The sequence below is a fragment of the Hermetia illucens genome, chromosome 3 (genome assembly GCF_905115235.1).
Source record: "Hermetia illucens chromosome 3, iHerIll2.2.curated.20191125, whole genome shotgun sequence".
Taxonomy (NCBI): domain Eukaryota; kingdom Metazoa; phylum Arthropoda; class Insecta; order Diptera; family Stratiomyidae; genus Hermetia; species Hermetia illucens.
The window spans coordinates 26014100-26039137 of NC_051851.1; the positions used below are offsets into that span (position 1 = coordinate 26014100).

Below are 25038 nucleotides of genomic sequence, written 5' to 3' on the forward strand. Positions count from 1 at the left end.
CTTTTTGAATATATGGGGATTCCCCTTATGGGAGTTCAGTGTTTTACCATCTTTACCAAGTTTTATGTCAATAGTTGCAAGTGTTTCGCGTATGACTGAGAAACAGATAGACGGAGAGATAAGCAGTAAACCGATTCTAATAAAGTTTTGTTTTACATAAAATGTTGAAAACGAAATATTTCTTACGTTTACACTGACGCTTTGATACCTGTAACCGCGCTTCAACTATTTTGCTGTTATAAACTCTGACAAAGAGCGAGTTAAATATTTTTGCACCAATTAATTTATTGTATTTAAACAGTGTCTCTACTGTGGCTATTCTGTACAACGAAAAATTCACATTCAATGCCGAGTTCTTCACTATTGTGCTAATCTGATCTAAGGTCTGATATTTGTATCTTAGGGTTTAACTTTGCTCCGAACAGATTGTCCATATATGAAACAGCGTCCTTTCCGGGAGATCAGTTAAAAATTTTTTTATTTTTTTAATTTTTTATTTCCCCAATTCGTTGCTCTTATTGCGACTCCAAATGGCGTACTATATGATATTTCCATGCTCGATCCATTCTAAACATTACTCCATAGAATTCAGTAAATTTTGCACCCTTCCCTGCTTATCGTCTCATCTGTTTACTGTTCCCTGGATTTCTTCTTAATGAATCAAATACTTGATTATCGATAGAGGCTAGGCTTCTGTGCCATTATCTTTATAGTTGGCACAATGCAAGTGATAACCCACAGTAAAAGTGCTTAGCATCGAACACTATCAACAAGATAAGATCCCTCATTCTGTCTTGAGTTTTTGGGACTACATTTATTTATCGGTGAAGTGCGTCTGACTCAAAGTCGAATGCCAAAGCATCTCTAACTTTCCCCTAATTACATTTCATTAAACAACTTTACCCATTTGCATCGGACGCAAACACCCTCTCTGACGAAATCAAGATGGACTTGCTGGCACGACAATACATATCATTCAACGCAGCAGGAACACAGCAGAGCTCAAAGACTTTCTCGAGGATGTTATTTTTGGATGATCCATTTGACGGCCGCGGCACTTTAGGAGGATGACCCACGCAATTACTTAACTTTCGGAAAATTAGTGAAGTTCTGCCTCCCAACTCTAGATACTCGGCTGGGTCTTATGCTGACTCATAGTAAATTTGTTGCTCTTGCGAGACATGGTGAGCTCGTATATGTTTTCATTTTTTCAAAACGATATTTTGGGACATTTTCTGTCGAACGACTCTGCGAGGCGGTTTGAAAATTCCACCCAAGTTTTCTTCGTGCGTGGCGCGTGTAGGATTTCTTAGCCGGAAAAAAACGTTTGAACTTTATTTTACTTAAACAAATTTATTGATATAATAAACACAAGATTGTTGTCGTTATTAATTAAAAAAATAAAATAATAAAAATAAATTAAAAGCGTGCAATATGTTCAAAGTATCTCAAGATATTTATCTAAACGCCAGTGATTCGGCAAATCATAGTAAAGTGTTTGGGAAGTATCAAAAGGCGCCAGATGATGGTTAGTGGTTTATGTGATCCATAAAATGTATAAACCAAAAATAAGTTAAACTTGTTTAAAAAATGTTTTACTTTGAAACCCCATCAAATAGTTGCTATGGTAGTGAGTGGAATATTTTTTAATGGTTGTCTGGAATATATTTAAATTAAAAGTTCTTACAAGTGAAAGCACGTAAAGCAGATCCGGAGTTATTTTTAAATATCTCTAAGATGCGCATGATGTGCCTTGAGTAGCAGCATCACATGTGTTTTGTTGTCGTCACTGAAACAATTTCGAGCGGAAGTTGCCCAGGGATAAATTACACAAAAGTTTCCTTCATAGATTTTGTTTAGGAAGTTATTGACTCCCTGGCAAAACGATCAAAAGAAAAAGGCTTGTTCATTATTTATAGTATTGACAGTATTATTTCAAAAACGGAACTGTAATATAGGTTTCAGTATACTTTCAAATAAAACTTTTTTCCTTATCCGTGGGCTCTATTATATCATATCTCATATATTATCACATTTTCATCTTCACTTTTAAATATTCGGGGTTTAGCTTCGTATACTACTTTTGTTTTGTAGAAATAATTACATTAGAGGCAGTCCTCGTACTTACGGCATGTTACGTTCTCGAAATACGCGATATTGATCTGGTTGATCTGTAGATGAAGAACTTTCAGATGGCTTAAAAAATTGTGGGCATAATTTTTTCCAAACTCCTTTTAAATTGTTGGGTGTCACCTCATCCCATGAAGCAGCAATATTTTTTACGCCTTGCAAGATATTATAACTTTTCCAAACATCTCTCAGCTCCATGCCATCTTTTTCATTAGCCTTTACAGCCTAAGATAATAGGCCTTAAAAGACGTTATAACTCCTGGATCCATTGGCTGTAACAACGAAGTGGTGTCTGGGGGCAGGAACAAAACTTTGATTTGAGGATCGATATCGGCAATACGCACAGGATGGTCGGGAGCATTGTCCAAATAAGTAAAGCTTTATAAGCCAAATAATTGTTTAAACAGTGCTGTTTCACTTCAGGTATAAAATGCTTAGTAAACCATTCTTCAAAAAGTATTGATGTAACCCATGCCTTTGGATTAACCTTCCATGTAACTGGAAGAGTACTCTTGACGTAATTTTTAAGAGCTCTAGGATTTTCAGACCTATAAACCAAAAGGGGTTTCAATTTAAAATCACCTTCAACAATCGAATCCAATAACAACGTCAAACCATCTGTAGCCGCTTTAAACCCAGACATAGACTTTTCTTCCTGCGATATAAAAGTACGAGACGGCATTTTTTCCAAAATAAACCAGTTTCGTACACGTTAAAAATTTGTTTAGGTGAAGAGTCTCCACTTTAGATAATTTCCTTTAATATTCCAGGGAAACTCTGAGAAGCCACATGATTGGCACTATCAACTTCCCCTTGCACTCGAATGTTATGTAACGAATATCTCGTTTTAAAGCGCATGAACCATCCGCGACTGGCAGAAAAAGATATTGTTTCTTCACTATTATTCTCGCCACGTTTACTTTGCAGCATTGATGATATTCAGCGCCTTATTAGTTAGTTTCAGTCGGCTACCATCGGCTCTGCCTCTGAGCACTCGTTTCGGAATCCTTTCCTCGTGTATTCGTTCGATGTGGCCAGTCCATTGTCGATGCTGGTGGGCCGTCAAATAATTCACACAGTTCATGATTGTATCTGATTCGCTAGGCATCTCGTTCCTTTACAGCTCTTAAAATCTTTCGGAGGACTTTTCTCTCTAAGGTATCGATCTGCTTTTCCGACACATGCCTCAAGGTCCACGTCTTGCATCCATACAGCAGCACGGGATAAATTGATATCTTGTAGATGCGTAGTTTATTGTGTCTGTGTACTTTCCTCGATCTCATTATGGGGAGGACCGCATAAAATCCTTTATGAGCAGTAGTAATCCGCTTTTGGTTTTCATGTTTTTCGTTTCCGTCCTTCGAGAGTAGGGCTCCTAGGTTGACGAACTGGCCCACCTGTTCCAAATTATGCTCGCCCATTGCAATTCTTTATACTAGCAGTCACCGTTCAAGTTTGGGTCATGTATTTCGTTTTGGATTCATTGACCCTGAGCCCCAGCTTACTCGCTGCTGACTCGAACTGCTCGAACAATTCCTTCGCTCGATGCATCGGTCGGGTAAGCACATCCATGTCATCTGTGTACGCCACCAGTTGCATGGATTTTACCAGTAAGGTACCTCTGGTATCAATTGAGGCCACCTTCCTGACGGCGAATTTGAGCACGAAGTTAAAAAGGGTGGGGCAAGACTATCCTCTTGCTTGAGTCCTGACACTGTTGGAAAGGTCAGTTCATTTTGGATTTCTACTTGCTCCTCATTATTAATCATTGTGCCTTTCGATAGCTGGGCTAACTTCGGCGTAATTTTTAGTTCGATCATTATTCCATATAGAGCATTATCATTTACATTATCGTACGCTTAACAGAGGTCAATTAATAGTTGGTGCACATTGAGGTCATTTATTATTATTCTGTTAAGGGAAAGTCGCACCGCGTCCTTGAGGAACTATTGTGCCCCTTTTACTGGTTATAGTGTACCTATTGATCATAGTATCTCAAGCAGGCCAATAACCGTTAGGAACTTTAGTATGTTCCCTACTTTCAGATCTTTCAGCTTTGCATCTGGTATTAAGTGTTCTCCCAGATGCCTCGACCTACTTTGCACAAGTGCCGGATACTGTCCCAGGACGTGTATAGAGGTTTTGTCATCCTCCTCACAAAACCTGCAGGCAGTGTCCGTAGATATCCCTAGCTTCCCTAGGTGATAGTTCAGTCGACAAAGACCAGTGAGAATTCCCACTATGATTCGGAGGTTCTTTTTGGTGAGGTTTAAGCAATTCTTTGTGCGTATGGGTTCGTATCCCTCAATAAGCACCCTGGACTGCTCCATCCCTGGTAGGCACGCCCAGTATAGTTCCCTCAACCGTTCCTCTTAATTTCTTAGATTCATAGCCATGAAACCGTTTCCGATTCCACAGAAGGGGTCTGGCCCATGTAAAGGCGTCGCTGCTCTCTTCTTGGCTAGATCCCTCCTTCCAACCCAGCATGGCCTGGAACCCAAAGTATCCAGACTTTGTTCTAGCCTTGGTATCAGTAATTCGGGATACCGCCTAGAAAGAATATCAACCTTCCTTCGATTTAGACAGGTCCCCGCCTCACTCATACTACTGGCCATCCTGAACATTGTCCTCCTTGCATGCATCTGCATGTGCAGACGGGCCGTTGGGCATGTCCCCATTGCCCCACTGATACACACGCAAGCCAGCCTTGAAATCGCTAACTACATGCCAAATTGAATTTGAACAACGAGAAATGTCTCGTTCCTTTTCTGAAACAGACACTCAGAAAAGAGCTATTTAAAGTACGTCTCATATCCAGAAGGACCAGAAGGACCAGAAGATCCCTCTTAAGCTCGTTCGGATACGGTTATAGCGATTCACACTAAATTTGGTGGAAAGGTGGGAACTGTGAACGCTCATGCATACAGTGAATAAGATAATTATACATCGAATTTAAGGAGGAGGGCGGGTCCCCATACATGGGGTGTATTTTTTTTTCATCAAATATTGTCATGTGGAGTATCAAAAGGAAGGTCTCGATTAGTATGTTGATATTCTCACATAAATTACTTGCTGCAACTATATAAAAATAAAACTGTACCGAAAGCTCCAAGGAAACTCAAAACCGTTCATATTTGAAGGCAGTTTCCCTACTTGCGACTTGGGAGAATTTTGTGAAAATAAGTTGGTAACGAATTTACTAGACCCCGTCAAGTTGAAAGTGGTCTTCTAGCCGATGAATTATTTTCAAAGGTCGAGTAAGTCTTTAGAAATTGTAGAAAAAGAAAAATATTAAAAAAAATAATGATTGACAGTTTCGTAGAGTGCAAGTCATTTCATCAGACGCTGCCTCGCCCTGCTTTGCGGCAGCGTGACCAAAATTATTGCCAGATATTGGTTGTTCTGTTAGATTTGACAATGAATTCTTCGTTCGATGTGAATCATTTTCCGCTGAACCATTGTTAATGTTTTATATGAAAATGTCCGGATAGCTGAGTGTTTAGAGCATAAGGCTGTCATATGGAAGGTCGCGATTCAAATTTCACTGGTGGCAGTGGAATTTGTATCGTGATATGACGTCGGATACCAGATGCAGCTGTGAATGAGTACCTGAGTCAAACCCGGGTAATAAACTCGGGCGAGCGCAATGCTGACCACATTGCCTCCTACAGTGTACTGTAATGTACCGTTACGGTCTTGAATGAAGTGCTCTAATGCACTTCGGATCCACTATGGATTGTTGAGCCAACGATTATTATTATATTATGAAAATGAAACCATACTAAAATCGACATACTGTCTGTCTGTCATATGCGCTTTCCTCGAAAATGGCTGCTTCTATTATAACGAACTGTGTACCAGATTTAAGAGTATGAAATCACACGCATACATTGAATAGCGCGATTTCACGTGAAGTTTAAGGGGACTTCCATACAAATGAAGAGGTAATAGACATTTTTTTCCCAGAATATAGCGAAGCCACGTGGGGTATCAAATAAAAGGGCTCGATCAGTACTTCAAGATTTAACATGGGTTGTTAAGTAGGGGAGCGACCGTTTGTGAGTAACAAAAGACTCATTTCCAAAAACTACTCATATTATTTACCAGGGATACACCAGCTATGTTTCGGATGCCATACGCCCTCAAATTCAATATTTTTGACAAATTGTTCTATTGTTTACCTCACATCTCCGTGTGCTCCTAGTGTAATAGTGAACATTTTTATAGAGATACTCGATATTACCTGCATTGAGAATTGATCCAGCGTTGTTTTTCTGCCTGGGGGAATGAGGTTTAGGCGATTTCGTTTCTTGGTATCTTGCATTTTCCTAATTAAGCTATGGATTAGAGTTGGCCGAAATCCATTTTTAGTGGCTGTAACCACAATGTATGACTTTTCTTTTTCAAACTTTTCTTTGGTAAGAGGTATAGACAAAAGTCTCTGCACCATGGATCGGTAGGCGGCCACTTAGATGTCCTGATTTGATTCTTCTTCCATCGTGAATTTTATATTAGAGTGCCACTTGTTGATTTTGTCAAGCATACCACCCTCTTTTTTACAATGGCCGGAACGTCATCCACATGGCATGGCATGGCTTGTCATGAAAATTTCACTTGATAGTGGAGATAATATGGGTTAACCATCGCTGCCCCTTTGGTCGTCTTATAAAATTTATCTCTAAAAGTAAAGTTATGTTCTGGCATACCTGTCGCCGCTAGTTTAGTATACAGTTTGGACTTTCTTTTACCCTCCGGAGTACTATCGTGCTGTTGGATCAATTCTTCCAGCTTTCGTAAGGCTTTTTTCACCGGGATGCTAAGAAATAGTGCCTTTACATGTCTCCACGACTTCTGCTGTGTTTCTTACTGTTGTGGTGTTGTAAATATTACCAATTTTCTGTATTTCACATATCACCTATTTGGCTATGTTGTACGTTGAAGAGTTCGTATCTGCTATTATCTCATTCATTACTTACCCTTCTTTGTGAACTTCTGGTTGGCACCCTTCTCAGAAGGGCCGAATTAGTCATTCTAGGCTGTGCCATGTTTGGTATAATCGATTTGCACACCTCTAGTGCCTTTCCCACTCGTTTAATCCAACCCCGCAATGGATTGGTTGTTAATTCGAAAATGCTGTAGATTTTAGTTTCTCGAATACTCGCCTTACTTTTGGAAGGGGGGAGGTTCTTACCGGTGACTGATATTCCTACCTATCCTGCCGCTTTCGTCGACAACTACCCGAAAGAAGGAAATCTCCGGTACGACAATCATGATGGAGTCAGAGAATACATTGTATCTGCGTGTATTCCGCAAGACGCTGCGCCCCGCATATCATGTACAATGATGTAATTAGCCTTCAATAAGCCATTATAGTGTCGACTCGGAATAGAATACACAACGAAATAACTGAAACTAGAGAAGCTCGTGAAACTTATACCGCAAGTAGTTACGTCCTGGTGGTTTAACGTGAGTACCTGTAGAATTAATCCCACGGTCTTCTTAATACACGGATTGATTTTGCGACCACAATCAGAGCCCCGCTGAGACAGGCGCCACGGTACCAGTCTTTACTGAGCGCATGGCTTAGTTTATTCATACTAATGGATGTAACTCCTACCCAAATCTCTACCGAACTATGCAAGGTTTCTGTTTGCTTGAACGTAATCACAACCCCCATGAAATTCCCATTAGGGGGCCAAGCAGAACAACCTAGCGGAATGCAAATGAGTCTGGAATTCTGCTGAGATATGTGAATTTGGGGGTATCCCGATTCCCATGGTACAAGTATGCCCCTGGTAAGGTTTCGTGACTCCTCTTGCAGACTCGGGTCTAATTGCCTTGATTAGGCCTCTAGAGCATTCGACTACTGCATGACGGCCAGCAAATCATGGAGGTTCTCTTCGGCCACTTGGTTTTGGTTTGGCCGGTAGAGTTGCTGCCCCGTCTTCCTTACCGCCACCTCAGAGCACCCTACATCGCAGACACGAAAATTACTTCAACCCCACGCTGGGCAAATCACCAATTTTTGTTTGGGATATGAGGGATCCTAAGTAAAATCTACTTCATGTTGGACCGGATATAATTCGCACCCAAGTCATATTTATAATGCACGATGCTATGGACGACAAAACTATCACTGTCCGAAAATACTAAATTTATGTTTCTAAAATTTCATTTTTTTCATTTTTCATCACTGAAAAAATCTACATATGAAAAAACTCAAGAGTTCCAATACAATATTGATTTGTTTAATTGAAAACTAGCCTTCGTATTCATTGTTCAAAATTAACTCAAATATTACCAACTATCTACCGAGATAAGCAAAACTAGCATTTTGAGCTTCTTTTATGCTTACTCTCCTTGGAGTTCAGATTTGAAAATTTAACCTCTACCTTTTCCTTTTTTCATTTTGACTGATTTTAGTATTCTCTAGAACGAATTTCTATGGGAAATTTTAGCTAAAACTTTTTAATTATTAACCTAAAAAATTCGTAGACACACCAGGTTCTCATGGTTAAGCTAGCGAGGATCGTTCACTATTTGGCTTTGCTGTTCGCCGTAAGAAGGCAAAGTAGCATTTGATGATAGTAGATGAAACCACCAGTCTGGAAAATGTTATGACTCTCCAGTCACTAAAGCCTCGATCAACTTCTTCTGAGTAATTTGAATTGCTGACATCCATCAACCTCAGTTGATTGTGATGATTCATATTAACGTAGTAGGAACCGAAAAGCCTCAGGGCTCAATTCCCTAACAATCAATTAAAAATCAAACCAATCCACTCATAACCCCAATATATCATAATGATTAAAACTTCACCCAAAAATGTACTGCAAACCACAAACATTGCCAAAAAATGTTTCGATAAAATTGCGATCTGATCACTTGCGCATTGCATCATAATCACGAATTACGAATATTATAACGAGTCGAGTGACGAATAAAAGTTGTTCTTAGTCATGTCGATTGGCTATAAATTCAGTAAAAATGATATAATTCGAATGTCTTATGGGCGTAAATGCGATGATTACCTCAGAACTCGATCGAAATGAACAGATGGAGTCACCGCAAATATAAACAAATAATGAATGAATTATTACCAACTTGTGATATTTTCCCGCGAATAGTTATTTTCATTCAATAGTACTATTTTCTACTTTTATGGTGTTTTTGAGGCTCATTATTCATTCATTCTTGAAAACGTTCTTATTCTATCTTATTTGCTTTGAGATACATTATTATTTACTCCAAGTAATATGAGAAGTAAATATTTAGTTTCCGTTTAGTTCTTTTTATGGAATATCCGAATTTTAGTAGATTATGGAATCATAAATCTATTTTTGAAAATAGCAGCGTTTAGATACACATGTTATTTGATAGATATTGATATATCTATATATATATAACGCTGAGTACGTATATGCTGAAATAATCAATCATTCAACAGTATTCTCTATTCTATCAGTAATCGCCTAAAGCAGCGAAGAATACAAAGAGAAATGTAAATAAATACAAAATAAAATCAAAACAAATCTGTTTGAATTACAATTTCAATATTAAACTGAAATAAAAGAAATTGAAAATGGTACTATTTAATGCTTTTCTAAATTTGAAGCACCACATGAACATCAAATTTGACTAGTGTGGATCCAGCTGTTTTGCTCGTTTTATTTTGATTTCGATCAATTGCTAAAATTAGAAACTGAGTCCCTTAATACTATGAAGCGTAATAGCGAATAACATGAAATGAAATCAAAAACACAAATAGATTTAATCCTAGAGAATGTGGGATTATCAATATCTTGTAAGTTACATTGAAAAAAGCATACTCTAAAATTACTGGTTTTTAGGGTGATCTTCAATACAAACAAAGTAATCAAAATACATGTCGTCAAAACTCAGATAAACTTTTTCAACACAAATTATGAAGGATTAACCACAATAAAGTAATGAAGTTGGAACTGTAGTGTAGAAACTAATTTTGGCGCTGATAATCGAGCACTTATGTAGGTCCATGTGGATGTCGGAGAGGCAAGAAAGCAGAGACAGGTCCGCTAGCACCTACATGGCAAACGACCAAAACAGACCAACCCCCTTTCTGAACAACACAAAGAAAGAGGAAAAAGAACATATTCGCTTGGTTATCCTTTCTGCGAAATCATAGCCAGATGTTATCGTTACATAGAGGTCACAAGTTTCGCTCATAAATTCTTTACGATATTAGTTTCCACTCCTGCTCAATGATGGTCCGCAATAGCTACACCCTGTTTTGTTTCAATTCCGCGGCTTAATTATTACCCATTCATTTTGAATTGGATTTAAATCTTGTCATCATCATCATCAACGGCGCAACAACCGGTATCAGGCAGGGTCTGCCTCGTCTTCTTTTCCTACCATAGATATTGCCCTTATAGACTTTCCGGGCTGGATCATCCTCATCCATACGGATTAAATGAAACGCCCACCGTAATCTATTGAGCCGGATTTTCTTCACAACTTGACGTCATGGTATCGCTTATAGATTTCGTCGTTATGTAGCCTACGGAATCGTCCATCCTCATGTAGGGGATCAAAAATTCTTCGGAAGATTCTTCTACGCAAATCGGTATTCCTTTGTCGTTACCTGGTTCGTCGTTGTACAATCCGTCCAGTCGGAGGCTCCTGTTGTAGTTTCGTAACAAGTTGTTTTCCGTGTAGGGTTGTCAACCCTACCCAACCCTCAACCTGGAGGACCAGTTAGTACAATTAGTCCCGTTTTTAGGTGCGGGAGACTCGCCTTCATCCTTTTCCGTCTGCAGCTTTTCGTTAAGAAAGAGCTCTCAGCGGTCACCACGTGGAGGTGGAGATAGGGTTTGGTAGTAGAGCTGTTCGTGTTGGTTCAGCAGGCGTTTCCAAGGTTTTATGCTCCATCGTGGGTACCAATCCACTTTTCGCCCTAGGACCTATACTACCCTTTGACCATCAGCAACCTTTACACCATAATTTTCCTACATTTTTGGGTTTTATTTGTATGGAAGTTGCGAACGGAACGCACAATGCTTATCGAACCATCTTCCTTTTCAGTGTTTTTTTCTGGGTTTGAAATGTTTTGAATTTAGAAAACTTTCTTGGATGTATTTTTAACTTTCAATAAAAAACACTTTAAAAACTTTCATACTGAGCAAAAAGGGAGCACATGCCATTAGCATTTTTTACTGAAAACTTAAGGGGGTCAGGGAGAGGGAATTGATTTTTTTACCATCAATTGTATCCAGATATAGTGTAGAATATTGGGCAAAATTATTTTTCGATACTCTAAGCCATCTTTTTACGTCGAATTTAAGGGGGCTCTCCATACATGAAAAAGAGTGGTGTAAATTTTTTTTTCAGCAAATATAGTCATGTGGAGTAACATAAAGGTCTTGCTTAGTACTTTTCGAAGCCGGGCTTAGTTTTGACATTTGTTGGAAAGGTGGGGAGTGCGGGGGCTTGGAAGTGATCATTTCTTTAACGGACCCATTCTCAGAAACTACTTAACCGAAAAATCTGAAAAAAATCAAGAGGCTGCCACTGTATAGTGTCTAGGCTCCGAAATACCCTCCATACCGATACTTGTTCAAATAAAGTTAATGATAGTACATTACTATAATTTTTAGTAATTGGCAGGAAAACCCCCCTTAAGTTCATCCTAGAATCAACATAGAGCATGACCCTACCAAATTTGGTGAAAATCGTACTATTACGAACAAAGTTATAATAGGTCAAAACTGTCGCTTCTGTGCAAATTCAAGACTTTGAATGTCAATATCACTTGAAAGTGGATATTTTCACATAATATATGCATATATTACGTACTACATACTAATGGGATAAATGCACACTCAAATCTCTTTATAAAAGAAATACACAAAACCTTTCGTACCTGAAGCGTCTAGCTTCCGGTTTCCCGACTTGTTTGTATCTGTTGCAGTTTAAGTTGTTCACATTTGCTAATAATATTAAACTCAGAGTGTGAAACATGTGAGGTTGACTATTATCAATACAAGGTTTTCTATCAAATGACTTATTTAAATCGCTTTCTAAAAAAAATAGAGGGCAATGGAATTTTTAATTATGTCATGCGCTTGTCGCTCTTCACATACGGAAACACAAAACCTTTTTATACCTGAAGCGTCAAGCTTCCGGTTTCCCAATTTGTTTTTGAACTGGAAGAAATCCATCATGGATACGCATCTGGAATCTATGATAAAACACGCATGCCGGACTGTTACCGACTAAAACCTCTCATATTTTCTACACATTCTCCCCGCGGGACCACCGTTTTGTTATTGCTTCGCGGGGCTGCTCAGTTCTTAGCTGTTCACGCTACATGAGCTGATACCGCGGTCTTAATTATAGTAGCTTCCCTTCTATGCTTCTGCTGTACTTCTGCTTCTTTTAGCTGCTAGAATCCGTTTTACCATTGTAGGTACCGCGTCCCATGCTGTATTTGATTGCACCATGTACCTTAGCAGATTTTCCACTCTTAAACGGGTATTTAGCTCTATTTTAAGATTTCGCCTTGAGCTTTTAAATCTTGGGCAGGTGAAGAAAACGTATTTTGCATCTTCGGCTGCACCTTCACACGTAGGACGATCGCGCGATTCGTCTAGACCGAACCTAAAGAGGTACTTCCTGTATCCACCGTGCCCGGTTAAGAACTGAGTCAGATCGTAACTCGTCTGACCATGGTTCCACATAGTCCACATACTTATGTGTCCACCGGCCATTCTCCGCCTGGTCCCATGCAGCTTGCCATGCAGCCAATGACCTTACTTTGCTTGTTTAGGCTTCCTTTCTGATTCTCGTACAAACGACTTGCCTTATCGGTTAGAATATCCACTGGGATCATCCCTGCAATCGCGCATGCTGCCTCATAAGATGTTGTTCGGTAGACACAACATATCCGGAGAGCGCTTAGCCGATAGCAGCTTGAAGCTTCTCCTATTTTTATCGCCGATGCCAACACTGGCGCTGCGTATAAAAGGACAAAACTGACGACCCACAATAAAAGTAATCGTCGGCTATGTTTAGGGCCGCCTATATTCGCAAACATCCTTGCCAGTGTTGAGCTGATAGTCGTTGCTTTCTGCCCAGTAAACTTTAAGTGAGGTTTAAAGTTTAGCTTGAAGTCGACCGTTACTCCTACTATTTCAGCGATGGCTGAGAGCCAACAACATGTGTTCTGATGCAAATTTCAACAGTTTTCTGTTTCCATCGCTTTGTAAAGAGCACCAACTCCGTCTTGTGTTCGGCTAGCTCCAGCCGTGGTCTTTAAGCCACGATTTAATCGTCCGTATAGTCTCGTTCGCATATATCTCTACTTTGTCGGGGTGATTGGATGTTATGACCACTACAACGTCATAGTTCCATAGCAGAGGACCCAGAACAGACAACTGCGGAACTCCTGCCGTTATTACATACGTCTTCGATCCTTCGTCCGAGCCATAAAGTAGCTTCCGCAGTCAGAAGTGGTCGAAGATTGAATTTAATATATATTTTGGCGTTTGTGCCGCGATGAGCGCTTCGATGATATGGTTCCATTTGACAGAATTGAACGCGTTCTCGATGTCGAGGGTCAGCAATGCGCAGTATTTCCCTTCGTCGTATGCTTTTCTAGCTAGCTCAAAAACTGGCTATTTGATAAGTAACCACCACTATCAATAATTGGATATAGCCGGTTATAGATCACCGGCTCGAGAACCTTGCCTATTGTATTCAGAAGGCAGATAGGTCTATAAAATGTTGGTTCACCTATTGGCTTACCTGTCTTCGGGATCAACACAAACTTTTGTATTTTCCACTCTGCGGGGAAGGACCCTTTTTTGAGGCAGCCTATATATACCCCTGCGAACATGCTTAGTGCCATTCCCTCATTTCGGATGTTAGAGAAACAGCGCCCAAAACTATTTCCCACAATAATTTAGGGCCCAAAATAGGAACTTGATATCACTGCATAATAAGGTTATTTTCATCGACGAATTCATTTCCCATGCGAGCAAATCATTGAGCGCAAAAGACAAAACTATAACTTAATCCCAAGATAGAAGGAATTTCCTGCATGATTTAGTAATTTTAGAATAGAGTGACTCACGATTTTCTATTAATAATAAAAATAAATCAGAGAAGCAAAGATTTTATGCGGACTCAAGTTGATCTATTAATACAATACAATATATACTATGTAAATATAAGTTGCAGTCGCAGCAGGTTCCTTGCTGACAATTTGATCAATTTTTATTTGAGTTAAAATAGATTTATATATTTATGAATATTTTGATTGAAATTTGTTTAAACAATGTTTGCCAAGAAGTTGACAAATGAATATTTCCTATTTGGACGCCAGGTGTTCAAAAGGTCTCTTACTTTCTCGTCAGTTATCAAAAGTCTAACGAGTTCGTTGATCGATCTCTTGTTGACCAAGACCCAGAAGAACCTTGTGAAAAAGTCTATACAAAAATACAGGTGAATGATTATGGTAGTTTCTTTCTTGCTAGCTTCGCGAGTAAGCAAGCAGAGTCCGAGCTTTTGTCTACTTATGTCCTCCACATGCTTGAGTTGAATTCGGTGTTTAGCTCCATATACTGGAGACAGGATAAAGTTCAATTTTCAACCTCAACCCCGATGGTGGCGGGGAGGCTATGGAGACGGAGACGAAGGCCAAATTCTTCAACCCCGATGAAGACTCATGGCGGTCACTCCTCTTTTAAGAAACCATGCTGCTTCAAGCAGCAGAAAAAGGTCCGTTCTTTCCTTTCTCTTCCTTATTTGGAACCATTTTGAGGTAATAACGGTAGGATTTAACTACAGGTGGGAAACCTCTCTCTTAAACCTATACCTTGAAAAGCAATGCGACTTCGAAGGGAGGACATTTAGATATTATCATGGCAAAGTTTGATTTGTCAACTGTATCCTTTGAGGAGGAGAGGGTTTGTAAAAGCAATAGTAAGGTCCCTTCTCTAGATGGCGTTACCGCGTTCCCCACCTTTTAAAAAGCTAAAGATCCCACAAATGAGTTATTTTAATGTCATTATCCACGCGATTTGCAAAGTGGGGTAGGGGAGAGAGGGATGCTTCCCCGTTTCGCTACACTTCCTCCCATACCTACTGTATTACTACCTCATCGACCTGCCTGAATGAAATTTTCCTTAGTTTACGATTGTTGAACCAAACTATGAGAGTTGTAACTACAATGGATCTGACCTGGCTTTCCAAAGCCATTTCATTTGTATTAGTTATATATATATATGCCTAGTTGGATAACAAAATATTGAAAGTTTTCAGAACAATATTCGCTATAATAAAAGCTGGACTACTATAGTTGAGTTTCCCTTCTAAGTTGAGCATAAGTTTACTGCGTTTATTTCTTCGTCTTCCCCAAGGCTGTATCAATTTAAACGCATATTACTCTGCCCAGTAGGAGGAACGAAGGTACGAAGAATGCTCTGAGAAACAATCTGACGTACTAAATGCAATGTTTCACTTCCTTTCCTTTTTTGGTAACTTCCAACTTCCTTATGCTCATGTCTTCTAATGATCTCATCTATCTCTTAACTTCTATCCTTTCAATGAGGACTTGCTGCGTCTATCAATTCAATTGGACAAGGATTTACTTGAATCGCACTCTAGATCTTGTCCTCTCTTACCTGTTTAACCCCTTTTTTGAAACTTCTCTATGTATCTCCTTAAACACAAACACTTTTCTGGTCTCATTTTCGCAGCTTTGCCTAGTCCTCTCCCATTTCTATGTAATTCACTAGCCCCACTGATAACTCCCCTCTACTTTCTTGTAACTTAATTCGAAGTTACTTTTTCTCAGTGTAAAACTCCTCACTTCTTCTTTGATTCTGTGTGTTGCTGGTCCGTGGCTTAGTATAGTTGTGCTTCTCATTGACTATCTTGATGCCAATATCTATGTCTTCCTTAACTCCTTTCTGCTTTCAAGCAGTGTATTTTCCCCTCCTCAACATCAGTTTTAATTATCCATCTGCCTGTTTGCTGTCACACGTACTTTCCTCAAAAACGGTCAGTCTTATTGATACTGAATGAGAAAATGGGAACTGCAAACCCCCCCCCCCCCCCCGCCATGCGGCGAGTAACATCATTTTAAATTGAGTCTTTCGGGGAGGGGGGGGGGGGTGGTATTAATAAATGCAAAAGGAAGGTGCAATTTTTTTCACCAAATATGCCAACGCCTCGATTAGTACTTTCCAATTCTGATATTTGATGTAAAATATTTGAGCATGGAGGCGGGAAATTGATGATTTTTTTCAAGGACCCATTATCAGAAACTAATCAGCCGGAAAAGCGGAAAAAACATTAAGATGCTACTATACGGTGTCTAGGCTTCGCAGCATTCTCCATGCCGATATCGGGTCGAATAACAGTACAGTAATATATGCTGTACAATAGTGCATGATACTGCCAAGTTTGGTGGAAATCGTAGTATTACTAACAAAGTAATAATAGGTCAAACTTGTAATTTTTGTGCAAATTTACGGATATCTAAGACTTTGAATGGTAGTATTACAAACTATTCTTATATAAGAAGTATACAAAAACCTTTTATGCTTGAAGCGTCAAGTTTCCGGTCTCCTGACTTGTTTTATTCTTCAAAGGCCTCTTTCCTCATTTTACCTGCCCTTATTGGCTGCACACATAGAACCTTAAACTCTTTCCCTCTATGCCTCCCCTTCTCCGTCATCGAGTCCTAATAGAAAATAAACATTTTAGCGCACTGGCATGCATGAGTTAACACTTCTTCTTTTTTTGAGACGGTACCAGGGTCGGCTCGTCGCGATTGTGCGATGTTTTTCGGTCATCGGTTTAGTTCGAGTGGAGTCGAGAGGCACTAAAATAACTATCTACCTATCGAACCATTATTGTTTCGGTCGTTTCCCATCGACTTCGATGTTTACACTCATCATATCATCGAAGAAATGTCTCGCGCCACTTATCGCCGACTAATAAAAATCGGCGAATACTTTGAGCCGTAGAGGACGGACGTGGTTGCCTTTCATGGTAGAGAGAAAGCAAATTTTTATTTGTTCTCCTTCATCGATGACATAAATTCTGTAAGGGTGTGTAGGAGGGTTGTTCATGTTTTCCTCCGCGGTGTTGTCACATGCACTGAACAGGATGATCGGAGCGCAACAAGTGTCTGGTTGGCAGCTTATTTTTCAGCCTACGTCTGATCTTCGTTATATTAACAATTAGCTCGTAGCGGCAGAATTCTTTGTCTTGATTTGTCATCTCCCTTCGCTTCACCAACTCAACGATTTTATTTCGCTTTGGGATTTCATACTTAACGAGATTTGCCGAAGTCTGTGGTAATTCCTACTCAGACTGGCAATCGGGGGTTATGAGAGAACAGGCTGCCGGATGGGGTGTAGACTGTTCAGACTTAACTGACAGGCCGGCCTGATCGTGTGTGGAGGCTTTAAGAATTCTGATGTAGAGATCAATTCAAAAACAGTTCCCTCACAACCAGATCGCAGAAACGTCTCGTTTGAGGGGTATTTTGAAAATATCTTCTAATAAGAATCGGCACTGGTTCCGAAGTACATTTTCCAGACCTCAAAGCGTACTCCTAGAGCACAGGGTCATAGTGATAAAATATGGACACCGGGTAAAAATTATACGTCCCCCCTGAAATTGAACAATCAATCTAATTTTGTTAACCTCTCCCAACCGATCGACTAATAAAAACTCCGTGCCCGGGATAATCACCAACTTTCCTTCTTCTTTTCCACCGGCGGGGCTAGCACTAAAAACTCTAGTCGATTTTTACTTCTTACTTTTCGATTCGCTCGATTTTTATCCACATTTTTTTGGGAGGGCAGTTCAATTTTTTGTTGAAGATGCTGGGAGTCCTGAGTCCGCACCCACTTAGTGACGGACCGGATCACTTTGGAAGCAACTTACTTCCCTTTGTAGCCCATGGACTCCTCTTTTTTGGGTTTGGCCCGGTTTAGGTTTGAATTTATGACGGATTTCACTTGAGTATAATTTGTACCCATTACGTGTTTGCGATTATATATAAATGGAGCGATTACCATCTGTCGTCACTTTCGGCCACGTTGCTCCCAGGTCAGAAGTGAGACAGTATCTGACGAGTTGCCCCTCTGTCCTGGACGAAACCGTCAGTAAATTTTTTCTTTTTTTTTAGGGTATCCTATTTCAAAAATGCAAGTGGACTAAACGATCATTAATCACAATTCTCATGCTAAAAATATTTCCTCCGAAAGGAGGTGATTCTCCCCGGACTTATAACTTTGACGGGGCTCCGAAATATGGAGGTTTTCACAAAATTAGATTGCTCAATTTCAGGGATCGTATAGTTTTCAACCTGGGCCCAGGGACTTTATTAAAATAAAGGAACAATAGATGGATCCGCATAGTTTCTCCCCCCGTCCTGAATTTACTCTTTACCGTCCTGCAGAAAATTTGAGGGTGGCGGATATTAGCTGTTGAATAGGAGATCGAAATTATTGGCACAGTGGTGATATATTAGCGCTAGGTGACTATGACTTTTCCACAAGCTATTCTTCTATTTCAGTTGCTATTATTGTTGTTGATATGAGCAAAGATATGAAAAAATGAAAGGAATAAATACACAAAAAACTGGCACGTTTTTGAATCACCCAAAAAATATTAAACCTTTTTTTCAGATACATACAAGCTAAACGAAAACAGTGTATTTGTATCTCCTGAGCTCACAGAAGTCGACAAAATTCAAATTCTCCATTTCCCAGAAGACGCTGTTGCAGTAAATGAATTTGTTGATTTTGTCATTAAGAGGAATGGTGTTAGGGGAAACTTCGAGGTTAAAGTAAGTTTACTAAAATATACGATTCCCAGATGTTATTCTAACAATAGCAAAAAAACTTTAAAATTATTTCCAGTTCGAAACACCTTCAGGCATTGTGACAAAAATACCATTGATAAACTTGGATCCAGAGCGAATAGGCGTTCGATTGAATCCCGCTTTTGAAGGACTCTATAAAGTTCATATTACTTGCAACACAGTCAAACTTATGGGATCACCGTATTTCTTGGTTGCACAGATTACAAATGAAGAAGCAGGCAATCAAACGAAATGTAAGTGAATGCCCAATGCCACTAGAAGCATTTATTAACGAATTTATCTGACTATACGTTAATATATAATATCTTTTTACCATTCCATCCACCCCTAGTACCAACTTTCCAATCAGATCCCACGAAAATAACCCATCGTGGCGAGGGGTTGCAACGGATTGTCCTTAATGAAAAGAATGAATTTATCGTGGATGCCTCCAGTGCCGGAAACAACATTCTTCTCGTTGGAATTTGTGGTCCCAAAGGACAATGTGACGAAGTTTCAATAAAGCATATGGGACGAAACGTCTATGACGTGACCTACCGTGTGCAGGATCCAGGACAGTATGTTATAGCGGCGAAATGGGGTGAAGACCATATTCCTGGTTCCCCATTTACATTGGGAACACTGTGATACATTTGGGTACCTTTTCGGAATTCTAATTTAATTTCGATATCTTATAGAATTTAAGTGAATTTATTTTGAATAATTAGATTTATTGACTTATTCCATTGTGTTTCATAGTTTAATAAATGTTTGATGCAAGTAGTGATCACAAATTTTCAGTTGAAGGAGTACTGTTACCAGTAGTACTAATAGAAAATGAAAATTTTCTTGTTCAACCCGATCGAGGCAAAAATTATGGTGTAACTACCTGGTGTGGGACCTTCTTTGAATTAACCCAAACGGAAGATATTTGAATTACTATCCTTATTGTATATACATATCTAAAAAAAATACAACGTGCCGAAAACTCTATGATTAGGGACAATTGGTGGTCAAAGAGTAGTATTGGTACCCACGATGAAGCATAAAACCTGGAAAACGCCTGCTGAACCAACACCAACAGCTCTACTGAACCCTATCTCCACCTTCAAGTGGTGACCGTTGGGAGTTCTTTCTTAATGAAAAGCTGCAGGCGGAGAAGAATGAAAGCGAGTCTCCCACGCCTAAGATCGGGGCAAATTGAATCAAGTGGTTCTCCAGGTTGGGGGTTGGGTAGGGCTGAAAACCTTACATGGAAAATAGCTTGTTACAAAGCCACAAAAGGAGCCTCGAACTGGACTGACAACACAACAACAAACCCGACAACGACAACGGAATAACGATTTGCTTATTTTCTCATGGAACGTGTGCTCCCTCTACAGAGATGAAGCTGTTGAGCAGCTAGCCTATACCCTGTCCCAATATAGGGCTGATGTAACAACGTTGCAGGAGATGCGTTGGACAGGGACTGGTTTCCTAGAGAAGAGTCAATACACTACATATTATAGTGGCCATTCAGTAAATCATGTATTCGGAGTAGGTTTCTTAGTCAGCCAAAGAACGAAACCTGCTGTTATCGGCTTATTCTTTTTCTTCTTTTTCTTCAGCCTTTGTCCCGTTCACAAGCGGGGTCGGCTCGTCGTGATCGGTTTCGTCATTTGGCTCTATCGAATGCCTGGTCTGGCCTGCAAAACTGCTTTCCAAATTATCAGTATGGCACCTTGGAAAATCGCATGAAAGGAATTCATAAAACTCAGATCACTATTATGCATAAGTCTAACTTTATTTTCCTTTTTCTTTTATATAAAATTGTGTATATATAAAGTTTTTTTTTATGGATGGAGGTGGAAATCTTAGAAAGATGCTGCTGCGCCAGGTTGCAGCAGTGTGTGCGATTCACATCCACTAAAACCACCCCCACTCTTCCGCCCCTCCCCGTAGGACCACTGTGAAGTATTACCTCGCGGGGGAGGCTCTGGTTCGCTATACCAGCTCGTCCATGTCGTGTCTCCGTCGCGCCGCTTTCCTAGCTCGATCCAGCTCCAGGAGTTTTGTCTGCAACACGGCTACTGCCTCATTTACCGCCAGCCAGCTCTCCTCCGACTTCAGCATCTCTTCCACCAGATTGGAGGGCTCGGTATCCGCCCCCAAGATGGTGTTCAACCTCCTTTTCTGCTGCAGAAATCTGGGACAATGGAGCAGAACGTGCTCCGGCTCCTCACTCAGGACAGTTGGGAGACTCGTCTAACTCGAAGCGATGCAAGTATAGCCACCGTGTCCCGTAAGGAACTGTGTCAGGTGGTAATTCAATTCTCCGTGCTTTCGGTCGACCCATTTCTCGATACAAGGGATTAATGTATGGGTCCACCGGCCCTTGTCGGAGTTATCCCACGTTTGTTGCCACTTGCCAAACAACTCTCTCCTGATCGCTTTTCGGAAATCCGCATTCACCTCGGCTGGATTTGCCATCCGTTTTTCGTAGAGTCAGTGTGCTTCGCTCGCTAGAAGATCTATAGGGATCATTGCTGCGATGACACACACTGCCTCCGTCGATGCCGTCCTAAATGCGCTGCACACCTTTAGCGCAATTGGCTGGTATGCCGAACTTATCCTCCTCCGGTTTACAGCGTGGTTCAACGCTCCCGCCCAGACACTCCCGCGATGAGTAGCCTACGACTATACTTCGGCCCTCCCACGTTAGGCATCCTTGCAAGGGATGAGCTAGCATTTGCTGCCTTCTCCCGCGCATAATCCAAGAGCACCCTGAAACTCAGCTTGGCATCGATCATCACCCCCAGGTATTTGACAATTGATTTTGAGACCACCTCATGATTACCAACCCCGATATTAACCGTGTTGTTCTTCTTGCGGTTGGTAATAAGGATCGCCTCCATCTTTTCATCCGCCAGGTCTACCTTGGCCATTCGTAACCATGACTTGATGGTATGAATGGCTTCATTTGCATAAAGTTTCACATCTTGGGAATGCTTTGCAATTGCAACTACCGCCAGGTCGTCCGCAAAACCAATCAACGTTGCCTCCTCCGGCATGCGTAGGCCAAGCACTCCGTCGTACATTATGTTCCACAGCAGTGGTCCCAATACAGAACATTGAGGCACACCTGTTGTCACAATTTACTCCTTCGGCCCGTCTTCCGTCTCGTACCAGAGGAGTCTATCTGAAAGGTAACTCTCAATTAGTCGAGCCAAGTAACTAGGAACACCCAGTTTGGCCAAAGTGCCCTTAATCCAGCCCCAGTTGGTTGAGTTAAAAGTATTTTTGACGTCCAGCGTCACCAGAGCACAGCATTTGCCCATGGCCATTGCATTTCGAGCCAATTCGATGACCTTTGCTACTGCATCGACCGTAGAACGGGCTCGCCGAAACGCTCTGAAAGACCCCACCCGCAAGCTCGATGAACTGGAGCAGCCTGTTGTATATCATCCTCTCCAATATCTTCCCTATGGTGTCTAAGAGGCAAATAAGCCGATATGAAGAGGGCACGCCAGGCGGTTTTTATGGCTTCGGTAGCAACACCAGTTTCTGCCTCTTCCATTGGGGGGGGGGGGGGAAATACTCCTTCCGCCATGCACGATTCGAATGTGCGAAGAGACGTGGGCATGTCTCTTGAGGTGATTTTTTCCCGCGGATCTTGTTCATTATAACTCAGTAGGCTGTACTCCACGGATTCGTATTAGCCTCCATGCAGAGCTCCTGGTAGCATTCCCGCTTGCTTCTCCGTATGGCCTTCTTAAGGTTGCTTCACAGATCCCGGTATTCATCTTCATGCTCCTGGTGTTCCGGCCTTCCCCTTGTCCTGTGGGAAAGTCTCCTTGCTCGGAGACAAGAGGATCTCAAGGCAGCGATCCCCTTGTTCCACCAGTAGTTTGGCCTCTTGCCGTGGTGCAAACGTCGTCGTGGCATCGTAGCGTCGCATGCTTCGGTTGCACGCTGAGACACTGAGCTGTTCCAACCGGATCATGGGCTCTCTCCAATGCCGCCAAGTATGTCTCCTCCTCGAAAGCTCTGATAGACCAACCAACCGCTTTAGCCTTTTTATCTCCAGAGCGTCGTTGATTGCTTCCTCGGTTTTTGATGCTGAGGAAGATGGCCTGGTGGTCACTGTGGGTGTAGTGCTCACTCACTTGCCAAGCCATCTCCCTTACTAGTGAGGTGCTAATAAATGTCAGGTCAACGATCGAACCCGACCCTCTACTTCGAAAGGTGACCAACGTTGGTCAGCACGATGTCCAACTCTGCAAAGACTCCAGCAGAATTTGACCACTTGTGTTCGTCGATCGGCTTCCCCACTCCAGGGCCCACGCGTTGAAATCGCCCGCAATGATTTTAGGGCTGTGGTCTCCAGCGTCCAACACCAGACTCTCTAACATCTCCTCATATTGTGCTAAGGTTGCACTAGGGGGAGCGTATCAGCTGTAAATATGGACACCGTTGACCTTCGCCCTTATAAACCCGGCTGCTTTCGCACGCTCAGATTGCGGCATTGCCAGACGCATCCACTGGCCAAGTCGCACTGCCGTGGTTTCTGTAAGGCTCGCAAATTACCGAGACATCCACATTCGACTCTCCTCCCTCTCCTGTGTGGAGTTGCCAAATCTCCCATCAGGCGCGTCCCTTCGTGCGGATAAGGGAATGCTCGGCGAATGTGTCATGGCCATGCACATGCACGCATCCGGAGATGTGCGTGTATGGGCATGTTTATGCGCAGGCCGGGTAGGTGGGAAGTAAACGCCCACCCGTGGATAAAAATTGGCTATGGGAAGGATACCTAGAAATAAGACCAAACATGGAGGAGCAGAAGAAGAATGAAGTTACGGTGCAGGGCTTCAGAAACCCAGTGCCGGCGGTTTTTGGGAGTGAGCAAGCGGGCTCCCGGCCGTCGATATCCAACGACCGCAGTGCCTCAGTAGTGGGAACCTTGGCTACTGTGGCATCTAATGTTACAAGCGTACGGGAGGAACTTGAACTGGCTCCAGTGATAGATCCGTTCAGAAGGAGCTCAATTTTTCGCAGATCCCCTCCCACACGGGCACAAGCCCCCACGATCGCTACCCACAGTGGGAAGCGTATAGCGGGAGCCTTCGATGAGGAAGAATCGCTGACGCCGATTCACCCGAGCGATGTTTTGGGCAATGATCAGTCTGGAGCTGCCTTTACTGCCCTCGGTAAAAAGATCATGGAGCTGTGTGAGTTTATAAAGGAGCGCAGGAACATTCACCAAAATATAAGGGCCATGATAAGAGGTATCCGTTTGACGTACGGCAAGGCCCAGGATGAACGAGTAGGGAAGTCGCCGATTGGAAAAGTGAACCAGGCAACTCAAGTAACGCCGGTTCAAAACACAAAAGGGGAGAAACCGGGGAAGAGGCTGCGCGAGAAGCTGAATGACTCAACAGATCAGCAAACCCCGAAAAGAAAAAAGGACTCAACTCCCAAAAAGGCGGAGTTCATGAAAAGTACGTTTGAAGCTACCAGGGAAAATACTGCAGTGGCTACCTCGAGAAAAGGGATCGAACCTTCAAAGGCGGATGCGGAAGCTTGGAGGAAGGTAGAACCGCGGAAAAGAAATTATTGGAGGAAGATTAGACCGGAGGTGATTTTCATTTCCAAACGAGGCGAAGGGTCATACGCCGACATTCTCAGGAAAGTGAAGGCGGACCCCGAACTCACCAATTTGGGAGACAACGTCAGTCGTATTAGACGGTCGCAGAAGGGAGATCTTATGTTGAACCTTAAGAAATCCAAGGATGTAACCGCGAACAAATTCTTAATCCAAATCGGGAAGACTTTAGGGCAGGAAGCCGACATAAGAGCTAGCAGGCCGGAGATCACTATATCTGCAAAGATATAGATGAAATCACGACGAAGGAGGAGGTTCGCGAAGCGTTGGAGAAACAGTTCGATCTTGCCGGACTACAAGAGTCAGCGGTGAAAACGCTAAGGAAAGCCTATGGGGGAACACAAACCGCCATCATCAGCCTACCAGTGGAGAACGCACTCAAACTGTTAGCAGCAGGGAGAGT

The 25038-nt window shown here is 41.7% G+C and overlaps 1 protein-coding gene across 1 annotated transcript; it reads left to right on the forward strand.

Moving 5' to 3' along the window:
• Positions 1 to 835: 835 nt before the first annotated feature.
• On the forward strand, positions 836 to 19779 carry LOC119651425 (filamin-B). The gene is made up of 4 exons (XM_038055021.1): positions 836 to 1528; positions 18819 to 18979; positions 19053 to 19248; positions 19347 to 19779. Exons 1-4 carry the CDS (start codon positions 1435 to 1437, stop codon positions 19640 to 19642), a joined length of 747 nt encoding a protein of 248 aa, XP_037910949.1. The 5' UTR covers positions 836 to 1434; the 3' UTR covers positions 19643 to 19779.
• The last annotated feature ends 5259 nt before the right edge of the window (positions 19780 to 25038 follow it).

What these genes read in the sequence shown, in the direction of transcription:
- LOC119651425 (XM_038055021.1), top strand. Translation starts at nt 1,435, where the DNA reads ATGTTCAAAGTATCTCAAGATATTTATCTAAACGCCAGTGATTCGGCA. An exon ending in GGGGAAACTTCGAGGTTAAA is followed by an intron (nt 18,980 to 19,052) that starts GTAAGTTTACTA and finishes AATTATTTCCAG; the next exon opens with TTCGAAACACCTTCAGGCAT. An exon ending in AGCAGGCAATCAAACGAAAT is followed by an intron (nt 19,249 to 19,346) that starts GTAAGTGAATGC and finishes ATCCACCCCTAG; the next exon opens with TACCAACTTTCCAATCAGAT.